Raw genomic sequence first — 23,809 nt, 5'->3', positions numbered from 1 at the left:
TTTTGATAATGTGCACATATTGGTTTGAATATCTCTCGTGGATTTTGTGTGGGGTGAACTTATTAAGTAACCTGCTCTTGGAGGCTCAGTTCCACTACTACTCAGCAAAGAGAAAAACAAACCAAAACGAAATGATCAGTTATCTCGCTTTGGTGACTTCCACTTTTTTCCTTTGGTTTAGGAACTGTGGGGCTGAAATGCACTCATTTTTTCTTCTATAGCCTCTTTTCTGGAATCTTCGCGTGCCCTTGGTAGTTTTCTGAAGATCTGTTCCCATTCTTCCTTCATAATACATCCGTTGGGATGGATTTATAAACTACTTCAGCACAGCAAAGCTACAACAAATCACACAGTCCTAAAAAAATAAAAAAGGAATTTCTCTTCATGGCACTCTTAGTTTATAGCTTTAAGTTTTCTTACAATCTGTACCTTGTTGTTAAATAATGTGTATCGTCATTACAAGATGAGAGATGGCTTGGTGGGTAATGTGCTTGCTGTTGGCGGGAATAGGGCTTGAACTTTGGATCTCTAGAACCCATATAAAGACTGGGCAGGGATGGAGGCACAGCTTTGTAGCCCCCAGGAATAGGAGGCAGGGGCTCCCTAGAATAGCTGGTGAGCCAGCTCTGGGTTCAGGGAAGGGAGTACTACAGTATTTGCGGCAGAGGACAGCTGAGAGAGAACCCTGATCTCAAGCCATGGCCTTCATATGTACACGTACCGGTGTGCTTGTGTGCTCTCACACACACATGACCCCACACATCTGTGAATGTCCATACACATGTGGATACCTGCCACATACACATGCAAAAGGAAAAAGAAAGATGAAAAAAAGCCTGTGCATGTACCCCCCCTTTTTTAAAAAAAAAAAAAACAAAAAAGAAAGAGGTGCCTAATTTTGAGACTGTATATGTGAGAAGATCCATGGGAGAGATGGGATTGGGATGCGGGCTGAGGAGAACGTTCTAAGTGGCCAAGCTAATGATCGTGCAGGTTTAGGTGGAGGCAGAGGAGCAGCTTCAAAAACCTGAAGCTGAAAGTCATTTAGGAAGTACTGATAGTCAAAGCCAGCTGTGGTGGAGCTGCAGCAAGGCAGAAGCAAGCCCAAAGGAAAACACTGGAATTTCAATCTGAGCAGCATTAGGCAATGGAATCTTGTTAGAGATTCCGTTACTGTGGTAAATGCTAGGTTTCAGTGTGGGAAGCGATTCTGAGACTTGCTTATGGTGGCATATGTGTGCTTCTGGATTGCTGGTTTTTCCTTGATAGAAAGCGTGGAATTTTCTTACTCATTGCCATAATAGTGCAAATTCAGGAACTTGCTATTTCCACTCACTGGGCTCTATAAGGTGGTGTTTGGAAGTGGATTTGCTTAATTATATGACTTGTAACAGAAGTTGAATTGTAATAGGTATGCATTGTCAACAAAATGAACAGTTATAATTCCAACAGCAGTGCAATTAGGAGCATTTCATTTTCTCTGCCTCAACAATGTAGAACTGCGCACTTGCTACTTTGTGGATACAAAAGGATACATATGGCCTTTGTATTTTCTCAATGGCTACATGAACTCAGCTCTTAGGGTTGGATTAGTGTTCCTCACAGTTGCATGTGTGAAGGTCCTCAGTCTGTGATGTCATTTGAAGATGGTAAAGCCTTTAAGAGGTGGCGATAAGTCGGAGGTCTTCCTTGGAAAGGGATATTGGGATCTCAGCCTCCATCTCTCTCGCTGTCTTGGAGTGCTGCTTGACTTACTGTGAGCTTTTTACCATGAAGCTCTGCCTTCCTATTGGCTCTGAAGGAATAGATGCACCTCCTTTCAGGTTGATTATTTGTTGTATTTTGTTACAATGTCAGAGAGCTAACAGTCCGGTGAATAGAATGAAACAATATGAGGTCTTCTGAGCTTGGATTCTGGTCAGTAAAAAGCATTTCCAATTTATCCATCTTGTTGAAGAAATCAATATTTTACTCCCCTTCTCTTATTGTTGCAAGTATATAATTTTGTGGATACCTCAGGCTGCTTTGTCTACAAACTATTGAAGCATGCTGCTTTCAGTTTGGGAGAAAGGTGTTAGTTCGTGCACAGAGGTTTTAGGAGAATGCATGTTTTCCATTCACTTTAGTAAATACTTAGACATGGGGTTTTCGGGTCAAATGCAATCATTTGCTTTACTCTACAGAAAGCTGTTAAACTGTTTCATCTGTATTCATGCCCACAATGTAGGAGTCTTCTGCTGCACTGCCCTCCAGTGTGAACATCAGCTTTTATATTCAGCTATGTGGGCATGGTGTTACCAGGTATAATTATGTTTCCCAGTGACTACTGGCATCGGGCATCTTTTCAAATACTTTACTTATGCCTTCAAAGGTTTTGCTTCTGGTGGTTGAGCTTTAACTGTTTTTTTCTGTATTTGTCTCTCTTTATGTGTAGCAGAAATCACAGAGTGTGTCACAGGTTTGGTGCCAGATGAAGCCCCAATTTCTGCTTCTACTCCATGGTGGCACCTACTTACTGCATCCTCCAGAGGGGCCAGAAGCTATGTCCTTATGTGGCAGAAGAGACATGCGCTTGAGCATGTCTGTCTTCTTCATGTTCCTTATATAGGAGGTAATCCCTATTGTAGCTGAAGACCCCACTCACCTTCCAAAGCTTGGAAGTCTTCAAACTGCTGTTTTGGCAACTAAGGTTTTTTTCTCTACATGTGGATGCCCAACTGTTCCAGCAGCATTTTTGCAAAGATAAAACCTCTACTTAGTTGCCTTTATACCTTTGCCAAAATATAATTCATTCTATATTATGGGTATATTTCTGGGTTCCTGATTCTTTCTCTCATCACTTTTGGTTTGTCTTTCACAGAATCCTGTGAACTGTCTAACTTTATACTACATTTTAAATCAAGGAGAACAAGTTTCTCAACTCTGTTCTTTTTCAGAATCGCTCTCACTTTTCTGTTTCCTTTTTCAATTAGCACTCAGAGTTAGTTTGTTGATTCCTCCAAAACTTGACTGAAATTTGATGTGTCTTGTACTGAGCACACCAACTGAAGAGAATGTGGGTTTATTAATACAGCCTTCAGATGCTGACACTTCAGGAGGAGGGCCTGATGGTTCCATGGTTTGAATTGTTTTGTGAATAGTTTACTCAGGGCAAGCCTTCAGGAATATCTAGCTAGCCCTTCTGTCTACCTCTTCCCCCTTGTCTCTTTTCCTCCTCCCCTCTCTTCCTTCCTCATATTCCACTTCCGTTCCTATGCTTTCTGTCCATCATGAGTTGAGTAGTCTACCCCATATACTTCCATCACAACAATGTTCTACATCTCTGTGGGACTACAATCAACAGTGACAGCTGTTGCGGACTAAAACCACCGAAGTTATGAATAATATTAATCTTCCTATATTCTAGTTGTTTCCATTGGGTATTTGTCAAAGAGATGCAAAATGTCACCAGCATGCTTAATAATATTTACCCCTTCCAGTCATAAATTGACATATCAGTTTATTTCAATTTTAGTTCCTTTCATTAGTGTAACGTACTTTTCCAAAATACAAACCCTTTACAGATTTTGTTAAACTTTAATATGAATAATTAATTTTTAGTGTTGCTATTGTTATAATGTTTGTGTGAGTATGTATGTGTGTGAAGGATGTTCACTTATGTGAGTGAGAACATGCGTGTATCATGGCATGTATCTGGAGGTCAGAGGATATAGCTTTGGGTTTTGGTTTTCTCTTTCCACCCTCTGTGAGATAGAGTCTCTCTTTTGTGTTTCACTGCTGCATACACCAGGGCAGCAGGCCCATGGGCTTCTGGGATTCCACTGCCCCTGCCTTCATCTTACTACATGAGTACTGGGATTGCAGATGTGCATTGTTGTGCTTGATTTTACAGGCATTCTGGAATTTAAACTCAGGTTTTCCTGGTATCTGGAAAATGTTTTTTTTTTTTTTTCTTTTACTGAGTTATCTCCCTGATCAAGAGAGCTATGAAACACACCTCTTGGATAGGGTCTTGGGCCCAACCTGCGTATGCCAGTGTTCCTTTGTCCAATAATCAGGTGCACCAATGCATGAATGCCAGCAGGTGGCGCTTCTAAAACAGTTTAACTCCTGATGTTTGGACTCCCATGAAGCTTTGGAATTGGGAAGGAAAGGCAGACCCTAGGAGGAAGAACAAAGACCTCAGGGTGTTTGCAGTATTGAGTGAGGTGTAGACATAACATAAGCAGACATGCCCTTGGCCCTCTCTCGATTACCGATTACCGTTGCTGACACACTCAGCAGGTGTATAGATGATACAAAGTCACTAAAAGTAATTGTTGCAATTGGAGTTTCTGTCAAAAGTCCGGGGATGGACTGATGAAAGTGAACAGTTGCAAAGGCCAGGTTTGTCTTTGCTGGGGAGGTGCATAAAGCATTGAAGGGTGGAACAAGACTGGTATGTATCCCAGACAGTGCAACAAAGACACGATGCTGATGTTTATCCCTGTCCTCCCACAGAGCAGGACCAAGAGTGGATCCGCAGAATGCCAACTGACAAACTGTGCTTGCTAGCCATCGTGAGGTGCTTCAGGCAGTCGCTATCAACTTTGTCACTAAGCACATTGTTTATATAGTTACTGCGGTTTTGCTTTCTATGTTTTCAGGCACCTGTGGTCAATGGCAGTCCAAAAATATTAAACAGAAGATTATAGGAAGGAACACCTCAGAAGTTTTAAGTTGCATACAATTCTGAATTGCAAATTTAAGTCTAGCTTTCCTGCATTCTGTCTCCCGCCCCAGGAACATCAACTGTTCCTATGCACGACTGTGCATTCAGTCCTTAGGTAGTCTCTCAGTTAGCAGACCATCTCAGAATCATGGCACCTGAGCTCAGGTAACTTCCATTTCTTAACAATGTCCCAAAATGAAAGAGGGGTGATGATGAGGGCAATTTTATTATCAAATATTGTAACCGTACCATTTTAATGTTATTTTAAATCTTACTGTACCTAACTAATAACTTAAATTTCATCAATAAATAAGAAAAATACAATAATAATAAGAATAAAAATAATGAATAAGAAACAACATGGTGCGTGTGAATTTGGAACTATTCACCGTCTCAGATGTTTGCTGGTCTTGGCATGTGTCTCCTCTAGTTAAGGGAAACTGCTTGGAAATTGATCAAGTCAAACTGTTTTGATGAAAGAAACAGGGAATCAATCTATAATCTGTCATGAACTTCTCATTCCAGGGACTATCTACCCTTGAGCAGGGCTAAATTTTCCATGTTTGTCTCAGGTTTGTGCTAAGGTTTTAGTGTTGAATACTTAAGCTGAAACATCACATTAGTGTCACTGCATACATAGAGCTATTGTTATTGAATGGTCAAAGGACATCCTTCTGGGCCAGACTGCCCCAGCTTCCTCCTGCGCTGATGGATAACAACACCAAGGTTTGTCTTGGTGGATGTCAGACAGCGCACTGAAGCCATACTGTGTATTCTGGATTGTGGCACTGTTGATAGAAGTTTCTGTCCCACCTGGTCCCACAGCCATTTAGTCCCCAAAAAACACACAGGCCTTATATTAATTATAAACTGTTTTGCCTATTATTTCAGGCTTGTTATTAACTAGCTCTTACAACTTAAATTAATCCATAATTCTTGTAGCCATGTGGATTGGTCCCTTTTCTCAGTGAGGCATTTTCATCCTGCTTCCTCTGTGTCTTGTTTGTGACTGTGTCTCTACCTTTCCTCTTCCCAGAATTTTTCTAGACTGGTTGCCCTGCCTATACGTCCTACCTGGGTATTGGCCAATCAGTGTGAGATTAAGCCAATATGAGTGACAAATCTTTACAGTGTACAAAGGGTGTTCTGCCACAGCAAAGCCCATATAGGAACAAGTACCAGTTTATTTCTAATCGCCACTCAGGAAGTACAATGCCATTCCATAAGATAAGATAACAATGCTTATCTGTTACAACAAACTTCTATTTCAGGTAGTACTAGACAGATGACTTAAACTTTTCTCCTAAAGCTTAATTAAGATTGGAATACATGCATACACAATTGTATGCATACACATGTGTAAAAAAAACTTTGCTGAAATCTTGCTTGTACCCACCTGCAGCATGCTACAGAACTTTTATTTATTTTTTATTTGTTTGTTTTTGGTATTTGAGACAGAGTCGGTGGCCTTGAACTCACAGAGATCCGCTTGCCTGGGCCTCCCAAGTATTAGGATTAAAGGTGAGCACCACTACCACCCAGCAGCTACAATGCTGTTAAAATTTCTTTTCTGCTTTTCAGAGGGAGCTGATTGTGGCTGTGGGTTGATTCTAGCTAGTCTAACAGAAAGGTACTGGGAGGCTTACATGGCAAGTATTTCCGAAGTCCTACACCATGGAGCTAGATTTAGGTGTCTGGTAAGGGCTCATTTTTTGGCCCATCTCTCAGTGTGTCCTCACATTGCAAAGGATAAGAGAGATTTCGGGGGTCTCTTCTACAAAACACTGATCCTTCACACCTATGACTGAATCACCTCCCAATGCCTCATGTCTTAGCATTTTCACACTGAGGACATGAATATGTGAATTCTCTTCCCATAACAATGGCTTGCTGACTTGGTGTCATGGCTCACAGTGGCTTATGGTAAACCACTTGTAAAGGGGTATGTGTGTAGGGGCATCCTTTATCCAAAATGGTTTGGACCAGAAGTAGTCTTCTTCTTCTTCTTCTTCTTCTTCTTCTTCTTCTTCTTCTTCTTCTTCTTCTTCTTCTTCTTCTTCTTCTTCTTCTTCTTCTTCTTCCTCCTCCTCCTCCTCCTCCTCCTCCTCCTCCTCCTCCTTCTCCTCCTCCTCCTCCTTTTTCTTCTTCTTACACACACACACACACACACACACATACACACACACACACACACACAATGAAAAGCTTAGGGTTTTGGACCCAAATATAATGTGGAATTAATTTGTTTCATATGCACCTTATATCCAGAGCCTGAGATAATTTTATAAAATAGATTTAAGTATAGCTGTGTTCAAACTATGAACCACCCCTTGAGGTTAGACTGAGGTCTGGTGTGTCATTTTCTACCTGGGCCATTATTTGTGCCCCTAGGAAACTTTAGATTTGGGGGCAATTTGGATTTCAGCGTCTGGATTAAAAATACTCAACCTATGCTGGCAATTTCCTTGGATTCTCCAGTTCTAATGTTCTCTGAGTCTCTAAAAACAAATGCAAAGACCATCAGAAGCCTCCCAGTCCAATCCCTTTAGTCTAGACCAGAAGACTGGGAGGCAGCTCAGGGGATAAAGAAGTCAGCTCTTACCGAGGTCACTGTGAGAAAGACTGGGAAATTTCCTTCAGGTTTCACCAGGAATCTTGCAACCCCTTTCAATGCCATGCTTTACAGAGAGTAAACGATGGAGCATGTACAGAGAAGCCAAAGTGGTAAAGGCCAGCAATTCAGAATATTTAATTACATTTGAAAAAAAAAAGTCTATATGCAAATATATGTAAATAAGCAAACCACGGGGCAGTAGGTTGCTAAGTTAGTGGAATTATCTTTCAGGACCAAATGGATCTTGGTCTGTTTGCTAGAAGGCTCACTTTACTAGCGTTCTTATTTTTTGGTGTTTAGAGTAAAACCTTGCAAAGTTACTGTGCCTGCCATTCCCTCTCATGAGAAGCTGCAAAACGCAGGCAGGAAAGAGCCCCTCCCAGGGCAAGCAGAGGTGCTCTCAAGCTTGGTGCTTGTTGGCAGGACTTTTGCCCAGCTTCAAAGGGGCTGGAAGGGTGGTGACAGGCTCCAGCCTTGGAATGCAGACACTTCTCAGTGGAGGGCCAGGCTCAGCCCTGTGGGAAAGCCCCTGGTTCCTGCCCCTCTGAACTGATAGGAAACGCTGGCCTAGTGCTTCCCCTCCCTTCCTGACCCTGTGAGATGTGAGTCAGGGAAGGAGGCAGTGACAGATCAGAGCAGGCCTTCCCAGGGGCCCTTCAGACCCAGGAACAGCGCGTGCCTTCCCTGGGAAAGGTGGCATCTGATGGACCCAGTTGCAGCAGGGTTGTGGAGGAAGGACAGCTGGAAGGGGAGTCCAGCACCATCCAAAAGTTCAGTTGGGAGATTGGGAGTGAAAGAGGGCAGCCATAACCAAGTGGGAAGAGTGAAATCATACACAGTGGGGAGAAAGGATGGCGTTCGTGCCTCACAGATGGAGCTTGAAGGAGTTGGAATGGTGGAAGTAGAATCTTACACCCCAGCCTCTGCAATAGCATTATCGAGTAATAATTATTACTTAATAATAATTATTATTTAATAATGATTATTGAGTATTGAGTAATAGCTTCTCTGATCCAGTTCTTTTTCACCTTGCAGAGGGTTAACCTGAGCTCAGCGGGAGCAGAAAGAATTCCAGAAGCAGCACAGCAGCCGAGGCTGGCCAGCCACGCCTTCCCTCCCATACCATCCCGCCTGCTTCTGCTTCACTGGTCAAGAAACGGTGCTTCAAATGCAAAGGTTCTTCCAGGTACAATCATGCTCCTTAACTACATTCCAAGGTAATGTTTGAAGGGACTTAGCCTCTTATATGTTCTGTTTTGCCAAAAGATATTCCTGAATTGAAAATAAAAGCAAACAGAATGCAACATTGTCCTAAGTACTAAAATGAACAGGAGACCACAAAATAATAGCAGATCCCTCCCCCCACCAAACTGGGTGAAAATAGGCAAAGGGCTTGAACAGACTTTTTCTTCAAATGATTGGCACTGCTGATCATTAAGAAAAATGCTAACAATGAGACGTCCCCTCACACACAGGATGACTGTCATTAAAAGCCACCACACACTTGTAATGATGTGAAGAAATTGAAATCTTTGTATTCTACTGGAGGAGGGAGTGTGAAATGGCCCAATAGCTACAAAAAATACTGTAGAGATTTCTCAGAAATTGTGAATAGAGATACCATACGCTAGCAACCTCACATCTGGGTGTAGCTAAGAGTTGAAGTTTAGGATATGATCATGTCTATGTGCTATGTTGTCATCATAGTCAAGAAGCAAAAACAATGATGTGTCTACTGATAGCAGAATGGAAGAACCCCCATATATAATATTATAATGTATACATACAAATGCATGTATTTATATGCACACTTTTTTGCCTGCATTCATGACAGTGCTGGAGTATCAGATCCCCTAGAACTGGAGTTTCAGACTGTTGTATCCTTGTGTATCAGTTGTAACTTAGTAAAGCCCCTGAAATCAGTAAGAACAAACACCCCAAGACTTAGATTCAGGGGTCCAGATGACCAAAATCAATATAATGGAGACTTTGAGGGAAGGGAATATATATCTGGCTCAGAAGTTTGTTCCCACCACCTGGGCTATGGGCACTGCAGGACGTCTGCTTTGTGTAGCTCAAATATCAGCTTCTATAGTGTTGGAAGCATAGCTGGGAGCTGAGAGAGCGTGCATAGTGACAGTTGTCTCCCTACAGAGATTTGACCTGCTAATTCTTGCAAGAGGAAGGAAGTTGTTTTTCTCCAGAAAGAAAGCAAAACAGTTGAACCAATTTGCTTTGTTATGGGCTCATCATGACCCCATTTCTTGGTGTTCAGCTAGATTAAAACACAGCTCCCCAATATTGAAATTATCAACTTCAAAATGAAAAAAAATGCTTCTTTGATTCCGTGCCAGTACTATATGACATACCACAAGGATGGATTGATTAGAAAAAGAGCAAAGTGGGCTATTTTGTCTTCTGTCTAATTTATTTGCTGTAGTTTGAATATTTCTATTTATTTATTTATTTATTTATTTATTTATTTATTTATTTATTATGTATACAACATTTCTTCCATGTATGCTTGCATGCCAGAAGAGGGCACCAGATCTCACCACAGATGGCTGTGAGCTACTGTGTGGTTGCTGGGAATTGAACTCAGGACCTCTGGAAGAGCAATCAGTGCTCTTAACCTCTGAGCCATCTCTCCAGCCCCTGAATATTTCTTGTTAGATAGAGAGGACTGTGTTCACTGCCTCCTGACAACAATCGTGTACCCGGCCAGCATCATTCTGACTAGGGTGTCATGTGAGGTGTTTGCTGTCGCTGTAGGCAACACTGTTGACAATGCAAACACCACCATGGTCTCTGATCTTCACAGCCAGGGCAGGCTCAGGACCAGCTCAGCCTTTGGCTCAGATTCTTCTCTTGATGCAACAGAGGGATTTCTGCATATGCTTGAGAAATTACAGGTAAAATGTGCTTTATTTTTCTTTGCTTTTTTAATTTTGGAAAGGAATGGCAGCTAAAAAGTTACACTTTATAAGTAGGCTCTAGAATGGGAGGCTACCTGTAAATTCACTTCAATGTACAAGTCTGCTGAAGGATGTAGCTGGTGTGCCAGAGGCCACAGAGAGCCGAGTGCTGGTCTCCTTTATGACGGGAAGCAGTAGCACTCATTTCTCCTGTGAGGTATTTTTTTTTCTGCAGATGAGTTATAAAATAATACCCTCATGTGGAAAAGCATGGGGTTTATGAATGGGCTTTGGGACATCCTTAGGACCTCGCGGCACTGCTGGAGAGACAAACAGATGTGCTCACCTTAAATGTCACAGCAACCCATGGTGGGGTGGACAGGAAGGATGTGTGGAGACAATATGAAATGAGATGAGTTTCTAAGGCTTCAGAGAAGCCAGGACCAATGTTTGAAATGAATACAGAGGGAAAGACAGCTGGGATGAATTTAAGAGTTCTGCTCCCGGTTTAGAGGGAAAGTTTTATAGGGCTCTGTGGTTTACAACTTCAACGGTATTAATTTCTCACATTGGCACGGCAATTTTCTTTTCTCTTTTTATTTAAATAATATTTTTTAAAAATTTATTTTACATACCCGTCAGTTTCCCTCCCTCCTCTCCCCTCATTTCTCCCCTCCCCAGCAACTCCTTCATTTCCATTCAGAAAGGGACAAGCCTTGCATAAAACATGGCATATCAAGTTTGGGCAGGACATAGCTCCTCTCCTTAGTCCAGGTGGGGCCAGGTAATCCAGGATAGGGAACAGGTTTCCAAAAGCCTGCTAAACACCAGGGAGAGGTCCTGTAATCACTGTTAGAAGCCTTACTAAGAGATCAAGCTGCAAGGTTGTCACACACATGGCCCAGGTTAGTCCTATGCAAGCTCCCTAACTATTGGTCTGGCGTCTATAAACTCCCATGAGCTCAGGTCAGCTGTCTCTGTGGGTTCCCTCATTATGACCCCCCTGGCTGGTTCAATCCCTCCTCTCTTTCTCCTGTAAGACTCGGAGCTCAGCACAGTTGCTACAATTTTCATGTCTAATTAATAATAATTAAGCCATCAAAGTATTTCAGCGGTTTGTAGATAAAGAAGAAGGAATGAGGGTATTATCACTGGGTGTAGATATGGAGCCAGAGGGCTGTGTAGGTGTGTCCCTCTGTGTAACCCATGTCCTGCTGAGGTAGGGTGAGCGTCTGCACTCTCGGGAACAGTGGAGTCAGATGAGATGACCCGAGTGAAAACTTTAGATTCTTATAAGGTCAAGAGGGAGCTATTTTCACTCAAGGTCCTGGTTGCTCTGACTACGGTGCCAACTGTTACACATGCCTCAAGAAGATTGGGGATGGAAGCAGTGTTGGAAATCTACCGAGTCTGCCCTTCCTTCCTGATGGGGAGTTCAGCTCAAAGGCTTTGAGTAGGCACTCAAACGACTCAGGCTGGAGCCCCTCTGGTACCTGGCTCAGTGATGTGATTGCTGTTCATCATCTGTCTCAATACGAGAAGACTGTCCCTGGTGCCCATGACTTCTCAGTAGAAGGCAGAATTTCTCACTTGTTCAGAAAACCTTTAGGCCATTTACCATATGTAGCTTTTGTAAAAGTTGGCACAGGGACAATTTATCAAGACCTAATTGGCATTTTCGTTTGCTAACTATCCACAAGGTTCTGCAAATTGACAGTGATAACTGCATGGCCATATGAAGCCCCATTTAACCCTGAGTACGCTGTGAGCACTCAGCATAGAAACCTACAGATCCTATTTGCTTAATTGACGTGGTCAGGTTGTCCAAGCAGGGAGACCCACATGACTTGTGTCATCCCGGTGGGTGACATTCAGTGACCTCAGGTGGGCCTGGAACTGGCCTCCATATGCGGACTGTAGAAAACTGGCTTGCTCTGCCTCCTCTAGTCCTTGGAGACAGGAGCCACTTTGCAGGAAGACAACCTTTGGATGCTTACAGAGACTGCTGCTGCAGGAGGCAGCCGCTCAGCAAAAGTGCGTGGTGGGTGGGCTGTGTCCTTGTGTGAGCTAGAGGACCCCGTGGACAGGGTACCACACAGGAACCATGTGTCACGATAGCCCCAGCCTGAAAACCAACGAAATAAAAAGCTTCTATAAATTGAACTTCTTGACAAACCCTAGATTCCTTACTTTATTTGGTAAGTTTTCAGTTAGTGGCTCAATATTGTGACAAAAATATCGCATTCCCTACTTTCCCTTTTTCAGTGAAGCAGAAATTGACTCATAGTATCACACTGTGAACTCAGACAACAAAACAGTTATTTAAGCTACTTGCTGGGGCACCATAGCAATCAGTGTTTAGTTTCTGTTTATTTAGTCGCTTAGGTTCATGTGACAGCAACATAACATGAGAGCAAAGTGACCCCATAGAGACTGGGCGCTCGCACTGTTGGCGATTCCTTCAGTGTGGTGCGGGGCCACGCCGGGACATTCAGCAGGCAGTGGTAACGATTCCTTCAGTGTGGTGCGGGGTCAAGCCGGGACATTCAGCAGGCAGTGGTAACGATTCCTTCAGTGTGGTACGGGGCCACACCGGGTCATTCAGCAGGCAGTGGTAACTGGCCAAACTCACAAGGCCATTGTAGATGGTCAACAGATGAAAGCGTTAGTTGTGGCTTGTCAAGTGATAAGTCAGGGGGCGCCAACTTTCACATCGGTTCCATATATCTTGAGTTTGTTCACTCAAACAATTCTTTTAACCTCTGATCTTTCTTCTTTAGTTAAAACATTTCTTTTATTTATTTATTTATTTACTTATTAAAGATTTCTGCCTTCTCCCCGCCACCACCTCCCATTTCCCTCCCCCTCCCCCATCAAGTCTCCCTCCCTCGTCAGCCCGAAGAGCAATCAGGGTTCCCTGCCCTGTGGGAAGTCCAAGGACCACCCACCTCCATCCAGGTCTAGTAAGGTGAGCATCCAAACTGCCTAGGCTCCCACAAAGCCAGTACGTGCAGTAGGATCAAAAACCCATTGCCATTGTGTACTATACACTAAACATATTCCCCCTGCACTGATAGTCAAATAATTTTACTTATATTTTAAGTAAATAAAGCCCCAAATTACATATTAAACAGAAAAATCATTAACAGATATTGATAGAACCATCCATAAGATAATGCTTGATGTATGAACCTAAATTTCAGTTAATTATAGACCCTAAAAATATGCAAATACCATGCCATCACATGTGGAATTCCTGTACTCAGTGAGAATACTATGAAATAGGAATGAAAGTAACTATAGCTAGGGAGCACGGATTCAAGTTACCCCAAATACCATGTTCCAACATGATTACAGTTCTATGAATTTTAAATTTATAGGACAAAAGAAAGTCGTAAATCAAAGCACTTTTTAAAATATATTGGTGGAAACACCAGGTAGGTGGGCTACAGCAAATTGGGGAATCTCTGTTGTAGGCTACAGGTGCTGACTGCCTGATGATGTTCTTGGCCTTTGGGTTGGTGGAAACCAGTTACTAAGTTCTGAAAGGTCTACCTAATGGTCTACAGGGTGTGAGGCCAGACACAGAGATAGGCAATTACTAGCTAGCTACAAAGAGTGTTACAGATAACTCAGGATAATCAAGCTCTGGCTGACACATTCTAATTCTCCACCATCATGTTCAATCAGTCTTGCAGAAACTTTAGCACAGATGTGATTTGCTTTTTCCTAGCATTTTTAGTTCACAATCCTTACAGTCAGTATGAAGGAGTTTATTCCATACCAGATTCAGGAGTGTTCACACGACTCAAGTGATTTTCACTCATTTTTTTAAATATAGGGTTTTAATACACAGCCTAGGCTCACCTCCAATTCATGATCCTTTCAAGTGTTGGGACTACATGTGTTTGCCATAATGCCTGGCTTAATTTTTTTTTATAGTTGTATTCATATGTAAAAGAGGTGAAGGTAGGATAATATTTTTCACCAGAAGACACCTGATGTTTTCTGGAAGATCAGAAAACACAGCCTTGGAGATGTGATAACACTTCCTTATGACAGAGAAAGTGGTCTCTTGGGGAAAAAAAATGAAAAGACAAATTTCAGTCACACAGCCTTAGTCTGGCAGGCTATAGAGAAGCTATAGGCTGTATACGCTCCCACCAAGGCCCTGGTGCACCCAGTCCTGTCTGGAGTGTTTATAAGTGTTGTAGAACTTGAGTCTGCAGGGATGAGGTGGACTTGGCCTGAAGTAGAAGTGTGATATTGCTGAGTGTGCTTACACTCCCCTGTCAGAGTGTAAGGGTTTGAGGGTGCGAGGGAAGCCACCTCCTTAGAAAAGATGCATGGACGTAGCAAGGACCAGGACTCAGAGGTGACACAGAATTTTGGTGGACCTTGTACTCACAGATATGTCTTTAGAAAGGTGCTTACCCATGCTTTGGAGGTCAAGAAAGTCCGAGGCACAGGAAGGAGGTGGGCCCATGGGGAGCTGAAACTTTGGCTGGTCTGATGCCTCAGTAATCAGTTAGCCTATAGTTTCTGGCCCTATCAGGATTGCCATGCCCTTTCTCTCAGAGGTACTAACTCGTTGCTTTTCTGTTGCTGTGATAAAACACCACAATCAAGGCAGTTTATAGAAGAAAGAGTTCATGATTCCAGAGGATGAGAATCCATGATGGCAGAGCAGGGAGATGAGGCAGCAGGAGCAGGACGGAGCTGGCCGGGGTGGTGTGGGGGCGGGGGCTGGGGAGGCAAGGGAGTGGGGGGAGTGAGGGGACAGGGGGGCGGGGGGTGGGGTCATGGGGACTCACATCTTGAACTACAGGCAAGAAACAGAGAGCGAACTTGGAATGAAGAGAGGCTCTGAAACCTTAAAGCCGTCTCCTGGTGACATACTTCCACCATCAAGACCATATCTCCTAGACCTCCCCAAATGGCTCCAACAATCGGGAAACAAGTTTTAAGTGCGGGCCCATCAGGGACATTCTCACTACATATTTTACTACAGGTACCACGAGGGGGCAGTCACAACACCCATCAACTGTGCGTGTTCCATGTTCCAGTTATTTTCCAGTTGGTATTAAGATCTGTGATCTGCTGGAGCAGGTGAAGGAGCTGGCTCTACAGACCCAAAGCTGTGGGATCTCCACAACACAGAGCAATAAGAAAGAGTAGGCCCAGGTAGGGCACAGCATTGATAGTGTAGCAGGAACCATTTATTTCCCATCTCTGTATATCCACCCTCTGCCCTTGAAGCCCCTGCCACACCAAATAAAATTTAAGAGAAAAAAGGAAAAGCAGGGAGTCTCATCATGGAAGCTATAGTGGGTCATGCAGTAAACCCTTTTGTCCATCTCTGTAAACTTTTGTGTGCTCAGTATCTACCACTTGCAAGAGATGGACCAACACACAAGGAACCCACTTCTATCAACAGGGACAATCATGGACCAGGAGGTCATGCCCAGTGAGATGGCAGTGTTAGAATGCTTGTCACTTCATTATGCTGTTTCATCTTTAGAATAACTATTTATTCTAATTTAAAAAAGTAGTGTGTGTGTGTGTGTGTACTGTGACCTGTGTGTAGATGAGAGAACAGCTTGCGGGACCTAGTTCTTGCCTTGCATCTGGGGATCAAACTCATCAGGTGTGATGGCAGGTGGCTTTACCAACTGAGCTAATTTTGGTGAAGAATGGCTTCTTTTCTGGCAGCCCTACTTATGGAAAGCTGGACTTGGACATACTAGGCAAACATTCTACCTCTGACTTGTACACCCAGCCCTGGAAAGTTGTTTCTGTTCCTGATACCACGTTGAAGAATCAAAAAAGTATTACTCATTTGTTTCTTGGACAATGGAGACTTCTAGGTGCAATACTAACTTTGTAATCCTGGCATTAAAACCCCCTACTAATAATAGAATCTTAGTTTAAATAGAGACTTTTGGACATTCTTGCTTGGTTACAATGCTCATTGTGTCATGATGCTGTTTTTTTTTTTTTCTTTTTCTTTTGTCATAAAACTGTTACCTTTGATTAGGAGACTGGCATGAAGTGGATCAGATGTCTTGACTTCATTTAGTTCAGTCAGTCATCACCTTCTTTTTGTTCAAGGAGAATGAGGCAGAGACGCTCCAGGGAGACCTGGACTTCATTTTCCATTTGGTCTTTCCAAAGCAAACAGAGCTGAGATGTCCTTGTCTACCGGCTGCACTGGGTCTACTGTGTGGATTTAACCTTTAAGGAGGTGGGCATCATTGCTGTGAAGAGAAAGGGAAGCAAAACTGTTGGTGTTCTATTTTGAATATTGAAGCAATGCCCCCAGACCCTAACCAAACAATCGCCATCCCCCCAGCCTTGAAAGAAAGAGGTTGACAGAGTAATTCATCTCTGGGGTGACTTTTGAGAAGCAGCCTTGCTTTCTTTCAAAGTTATATAAGGAAAGTTTTCAAACTTTTGTTTTTGAAAAAAAAAAACATGTCACACTTCATAAGGTCTATAAGGCAAAAAGCAGATTTTCAGTAATGTAAAATAGTCAGAAATCACAATAGGCAACAGATATGAGGACCAGATGCACACGGTCTTTGTGGTGATACTTATTGCATCTAGGCAGGACTAAGGCTGGTGGGGCTAGTGGAGACTTTTGATTTAAGCCCCACAGGGTGTGCACTGACGAGGGAAACAGCACCTTGGACCACTTTCAGTCCATGTCAATATTCCTGCTATCTGCTGTCTCAGAAGAAGCCACGCCAGAGATAAAGTCAAAGTTAACCATCTTAAAACAGAAGCTTGCTATTTCTGCCTAGGTGTACAGTCTGGGCTGACTCAGCTAGGAATCAACAAAAAAATGTGTTCCATCATCCGATCTGCTGTTGGGGCCCCAGTACAGCGGTCACATTCACAAGCTTCCCCATTTAGGGCTCTCTGGGAGGAGGTTTTCACAAATCACAGTGTAATTTCTGCTGAAGTCAAATATGGAACTTGTGTGAAGCCAGTGTCTGAGGGCTTTATTGCTGTGAAGAGACATTATGACCATGGCCACTCTTATAAAGAAAAACATTTGGTTGCGGCTGGTTTACAGTTTCTGAGGCTTATTTCATTATTGTCATGGTGAGAAGCACGGCAACATGAAGGTCAATATGGTGCTGAAGAGGTAGCTAAGAGTTGTACATATTGATTAGATGAGTCTCAGAGGAGACTTTGGACTTTGAAAAAAGTTTAAAATTTGATAGACTATGGGGACTTTTGAAGTTGGACTAAATTAAAAGCTTGTGGGGGCCAGGAAGTGGAATGTGGCAGCTTGACTAGGAATGGTTCTCATAGACTCATGTGTTCGAGAGCTTGGACCATAGGGAATGCTGCTATTAGGAGGTGTGGCCTTGTTGGATGAAGGGTGTCACTATGCAGGCAGGCTTTAAGGTCTTAGATGCTCAAACTACGTCGAGTGTCACAGTCCCCTGCTGCCTTCACACATCTTTTTCTTGGATTGGTTCCACCCCCTGTTATCAGTTTTCCTCCACAGGTACCCCATGTCCTGGCACCGCTAACATCTTGTGGTCTCCAAGGAAATCCAGGCTTTACCTTCACAGCTTCACACGATGGCATCTCTAGGCCTCCATGCAGGGACAACCCTGCTACTTGCCTGGTCTTGGCAGCTTTCCTTAGGTCTTTGAGGGAGATTCCACAACCTCTTTCTTGTATCCTTGGCTCTAAAGGCAGAACCACGTGACCCAAACTGTCAAGTTCAGCTGCTTACTGGGGTTGGAACATGGCCCCCTTGTTCAATTACATCTTCACTAGCTTTCTGTTTTCAATGGTTTCCTTCACCACTTAAGACTGGCTGTTCTGGAACTTGATCTGTAGAGCAGATTAGCTGTGAGCTCAGAGATCCACTTGCCTCTGCCTCCTGAGTGCTGGGATTAAAGGCATGTACCACCAGGCCTAGACCTAAATTATTCTTTAATTCCTTTTCACAAGTTGGAAGATTAACCAGGTAGGGTCTTGCCCTGAAGTCACCATTCCCTTTTATTCCATTTAATGTCAGGCTGTACATTAATCTGTTTATCTCCTTAAATACAGGATTTAGCTCCATTCCACATCCTGGTGCCCTTTTCTCCTCAAACTTTACATTTTATATTTTTCATTGCTCAGCTTGTTCTTCATTATAGATTTTCATAGGAGTCACACTAATAACCACATAACAGTGTCAATAGTAGGCTGCTTTTAGATTTCTTCTGCCAATGGGATTAATTAAAAATTCTTCGGTTTATCCTCAGGCAGAGTTTTTGGACAGGAGCAAAAAGCAGCCACATTCTTTCCCAAACTATTACAAGAACAGTCTCAAGGCCGCATACAAATATTCTTCTCTGAAACCCCTTGTGCCAGGCCCCTGTAGTTCAAATTACCCTCAGTTCCACTGTCTTCCATGCTTTTGCTGGTATGGCCCATTAAGCCCGCTTAAATCATTCAATTGCTTGTCTAATCTAAAGTACCAAAGTTCACTTTTCTTCAAACAAAAGCATTGTCAGGTCTAACACAACAATAGCGCAGTCCATGGGACCAATCTCTGTCTTAGGGTTTTTATTGCTGTAAAGAGACAACATGAACACGGCAACTCTTATTAAAAAAAACATTTAATTGGGGCTGGCTTACGATTTTAGAGGTTTAGTCTATTATCATCATGATAAGAAACATGGCAACCTGCAGACCAACATGGTACCGGAGATGGAGCTAAGAGGTCTAAGTCTTGATACACAGGCAGCAGGAGACTGGGACACTAGGTCTAGCTTGAGCATAGAAGATCTCAAAGCCTGTTGCCATAGTGACACACTTCCTCCAACAAGGTCATTACTACTTCAGTAAGGTCACACCTCCACATAGTGCCACTTCCTTAGGGTCAAGTATTCAAACACATGCTTGTCCTTGGGGGAATTTCCGCTCATAGCATGACAACCAGACATCTCAAAGGCCAGTTTTATTCATCACCAGTAATAACTTCCTGTAGAAGCAACTATTCAATCATGAATGTGGTTCTAGGGTAATGAATCCCTTACCAGTGGATGAATTAGACATAGAGAATTGCCAAATCCTTTAACTACTTGTTTACCAGAACCTTGTCTGTGGGTTACAAGGAGATGAAGAAACGACAGACGCACATACAGAAAAGCTAGGATTGGTTTGTCTGGGCTCTCTGATGGAGGAGCTGTAGCAACCCGGAAGCTCAGCATGTTTCCTATATACAGTTGAATAGAGAGGTGAGGTTATGGCATAGAACTGAACAAAGAGTCGAATCTTATTACAGATAAACAAGAAACTATGGGTATTATATGGAGCTGAACAAGGAGGTAGCCTTGGCAAATCTCGGTAGGCAGCAGTCTCTGTAGAGGACTGTAATTTATCTGAGGGGAGACAGTTGTGGTGGGCATTTTCTGCACATACTGGTCGCCTTTGCCCTTGGACCCAAGGAAGGCTTTTCCACACTTCTGAGTCTAATCTGAAGAAGGCTTTGCTACTTGCAGAGGGATGAGTCATTGGGGTCCTTGACATGGCTCTTGCCCATGTCAATAATACACATTCACTCAGGACTTCACATATTCCTTACAGAGGATACATAATTGTGACTCAGAAATAAAATTAGAAAAGCAAATCCTGCCCTCTAAGATTTTATTGCACCGAAGGATGACTTAAGGTTTCTATTCCTGTGATGAAACACACCATGAGCAAAGAAGAAGCTGGAAGAGAAAGAGTTTATTTGGCTCACACTTGCATCTTGTATTCCATCACTGAAGTAAACCGGGAAAGGACAAAAACAGGGCAGGAAACTGGAGGCAGGAGCTGATGCAGAGGCTGTGGAGGAGTGCTGCTTACTGGCTTGCTCCCCATGGCTTTTTCGACCTGCTTTCTTATTGAGCCCCGAGCCAGCAAGTCCAGGCACAGTGCCATCTACAATGGGTCTGGCTCTCTCCCATCAGTCACTAATTAAGAAAATGCTCTACAGGTTTACCAGCAACCCGATCTTATGGAGACATTTTCTCAGTTGGGGTTCCTCATCTGTGATGATTTTAGCTTGTGTTAAATTGACATGAAACTATCCAGAACAGAGGACATTATTGTGATGCTTGAATGCAAAGGGTCCTGATTTCCTTGTTCCCTAATGCAACTATGCTGTTGTGATTGAGATCAGTGAGGTTTTGGAAAATTCAGTGGCTTAAAGGAAGCATGGAAGATGTTCAATTCCAAAGAGAGAGGGAGAGAGTTCTTTCCTACTAAAGAGTGCCAGCAGACAGAGCAATGTGCCGCTTTCTCAGCATATGTTGGTTGCTGTATTGGAACGTTCTTAGCCAGTTTATGAGCCAGGGAAAAAGAGAAAGAATGACTATGTCAAACGCATACTGATTCATGCTTGTAGCAGTCCAGCAGTAGCTGCTGACCTAAGCAGCATCGGCAGGAGCCACAGAATTTAACACTTTCACTTCTTTTGCCTTAGTGGAAACATGATTTACATGAGGCCTTTCTCATGCGTTAAGGACATTCATCAAAGATGTACTAGTTGCCAGAAAAATTATTGCCAGACATGTTAAAAAAATGCTGACATATGCGCCATAGTGAAGAGATCCTAAGCTATTGTTTCCCTTTTAAACTTGCAATCTCAGTGTAGCCCAAGTCACAAAGAAATGTTAGCCATCTGGAAAGGAAACTTTAAAAGCCAACTTTTATTCGGACAAGAGCTGAATTCTTTCTACTGTATGGAGCTTCATGGGTTCTTTGTTCTAGATAAGACAGTGCACGGTTCTAGTGGGTTCGGATGCGGTGGTGAGGGAATTCTCAGTGTGGGTGATGCCTTCTGTATTCCATAGTTAAAGGTACAGACAGTTCTGAAGACCCTGTTTGATTAAGTCGGCTGATGAGAATCTATTCTGATTCCTTTGTAGTTGCCGCCTACTGTAGGTGCAACGGAGAATGTGTCACTAGTACACCTGCAGACTGTAGGAAGTAGCATTTGAAAGCAAATGGCTGAATCACAGCGTTTTCACTATATGTCCACGGTGTGATGTGGTGCTTACCTTATACAGAGGTGCTTTATCAGCAGCAAGGGACTGGTGAAGCTCTCCTGCTGTGACTGCATGAGACTCCGTTATCTGTTTGAAGAATGTACTCTTAGGTTAGCTTTTAGGGTTTTTATACACTGTTATGCTGCAGTTTGCAGTTTTATACACCTATGGATGGAATAGATGAGGCAAAACTTAGCCAGACAGCAAGGAACAAACCAGGTATGCCCATGTTCAGGACTTGCTTGTGATATATTTTTATAGTTTGTGTTGCTAACCACAGGTGGGTAAATCCTAGTGACAGAAAGCTTAAAGAACTTTTTCAGAAAGGAATAAATGGAAGGTGCAGCAATTATTTCTGATTAAAGAATGAAAATTGGTGTGGAAGGAGTCAGAGGAATCAACTATTATTTAAATGATATCAGTTGACAAAAAGCAGTAGAAATTTTGAAAAAGCAGATTTATATCTTGCGTTTCTCTTTTCCGTTTTCTTTTTTTTTTGCCACTGGTACTCTGAAGGGGAAGAATTTTAAGATTCCTAATCATGTGGTCCTTGTATTTATTTTGTTTTGTTGCTATGCTTTAACACCCTAACAAGACTTCAGGGCGAAAGGGCCTGTCTGGCTCATACTTTCAGGCTATAGTTCCATGTTCCAAGGAAGTCACGGAGGCAGGAAGCTTGAGGCCACAAGAATATAATATTGATTTTATTTTCTTTTTAGTCAGTGTTTTGCTATGCATCAAGGCTTCCCTCGTTGTCTTCCTGCCTGAATCTCCCTTGTGCTGAGGCTGCCGACATATGCCACCACAGACACATGCCACCACGGACCTGATGACCTTATTGACTAAGCCGAAGTGTTAGTTGGGCTCAGAGTCTTTGGTGACATTCCACTCTAAATGGGTCACTGTGTTAACAGCGCATTGCTATGCCTTTGTCCTGGTCATGGCTAGGAAAGCAGGGACCGCCATATTCCCCTGTTTATCTTGGCATTTCTTCAGCTTCTGAAACTATTTTGTATTTACTCATGCATCAGCCTTGTCTTCAGATTCACCTGTTGTGTATCTACATACAATCCTCACTTTCCTGTGAGCTTGTTTTCAGGACACTCAAGGAAATCCATCTGTTGGGATGTGACTCATCTTTGCTCTAGCGTTCCTCTTGGGTCAGGAGAGATTCTTCTGCTTGGATTTGTTGAGCTCTAGGCTGGGTACCAACATCGCTTAGCAGGTGTGGTAGTAGATGTAGATAGCAGTAGACAAGGAAAGGATTTTTCAGGTGGGCTCAATTAAAATACTGGCTCTGACATACATTTGGTGATAAGACTGTGGCTAACCTCAGCTTCCTCCTCTATAAATGACATAAGTAAGTATAGGGCAGAGTTGAAAGGTCAGAGGCAAAAGCAGCTGGTATAATGCTTGGCATGAAACAGCCCTTAATAACTGGAGATATTGTTTTATCTTTCTGTGAACTATTGAAGGTGGGGGAAAATGTGTTTTAGATATTCCAAAGCCATTGGGATAATTCGCCATGTGCAAACAGTGAAAGAAGGCCTGGCTTTCTCGTGTACCAGTGCACAGGTTGTACGAGAACACCTATCTGAATCTGAGGACATCAAACCTTTCTTAAGTGAAAAGTTTCTTCTAGTCCTCTATCTGGTATATAGAAGGAAATTTTTAACAGGTTTCGAATCTGAAAATTTAGACTGAAGATCTGGAAGGTTGACACCTAGACATCACAACAGATGTCAAATAAAATACCTCAGGTCAAGACTCTGGGGTCATCTGTTCTTAGCTTGAACAATACATGGCAATGAGTACAAGCACAAGAACAAGCCTCTGGTGGACCATGCCGTCAAGATGGCGTGTCAGGAAGGATGGCAGCGGTAAATAGAAGGGACAGGAACTGGGTGCAAAAGAAAAGGCGAGTCTAGAATTGAGGGGAAGGTCAACAACAGCTTTGAGGTTTGGAGTAGGACTCAGAGTCTAGGTGGGAGTAGAAAGAAAGACCTAGAAATTCAGTATGTTTTAAAGTTTAGAATGAGGGACTTTTGTGTTAAGATTGGGCACAGAGCAAAGGAGGAACTGGACTGGAGGCTGTGGCTTTCTCCATGGGAAAGGCGCTGAACTAACCTGACATTTTAATGTAGTGATATTTTTCTTGTGTTTTAACAAATAAAGCTAGACTGATGATCAGAGTGCAGAGATAAGCCACTAGAGGCCAGGGAGTGGTGACACACACCTTTAATTCAGGACTCAGGACACAGAGGCAGAGGGATTTCTGTTAGTTCAGGGCTGCCCTGGGCCATACTTTAATGAATCTGTGTAAAAGAGAAATGGATCTCACAAAAAGGTGATCCTGGCACTTGGTATTAGGCAGGAGGAGATAGAAGTGATATGGCTGGGTGTAGAGAAGAATACAGTCTGGAGATGCACTCTGAGGACACGATAGCCCCTTTGGTATGAGCATCAGTAGGAGTAAAGGTCTGTCTAGTGCTTGGCCGATCTGCTTCTCTGATCTCTCAAC

The 23,809-nt window shown here is 43.0% G+C and overlaps 1 protein-coding gene across 1 annotated transcript in view; it reads left to right on the top strand.

Annotated features, from left to right (window-relative positions):
• The first annotated feature begins 10,185 nt into the window (after positions 1-10,185).
• Positions 10,186-23,809, top strand: part of Rp1 (RP1 axonemal microtubule associated) — a 137,703-nt gene continuing 124,079 nt past the window's right edge. The window contains exon 1 of the mRNA XM_057790865.1: positions 10,186-10,237. Within this exon, the coding sequence (XP_057646848.1) occupies positions 10,220-10,237 (18 nt within the window). The 5' untranslated portion in view covers positions 10,186-10,219. The remainder of the gene's footprint in view (positions 10,238-23,809) is intronic.

The sequence above is a fragment of the Chionomys nivalis genome, chromosome 16 (assembly GCF_950005125.1).
Source record: "Chionomys nivalis chromosome 16, mChiNiv1.1, whole genome shotgun sequence".
NCBI lineage: Eukaryota > Metazoa > Chordata > Mammalia > Rodentia > Cricetidae > Chionomys > Chionomys nivalis.
Note: the sequence above shows the minus strand (reverse complement) of the source record. Positions and strands in the feature narration are given on the sequence as shown.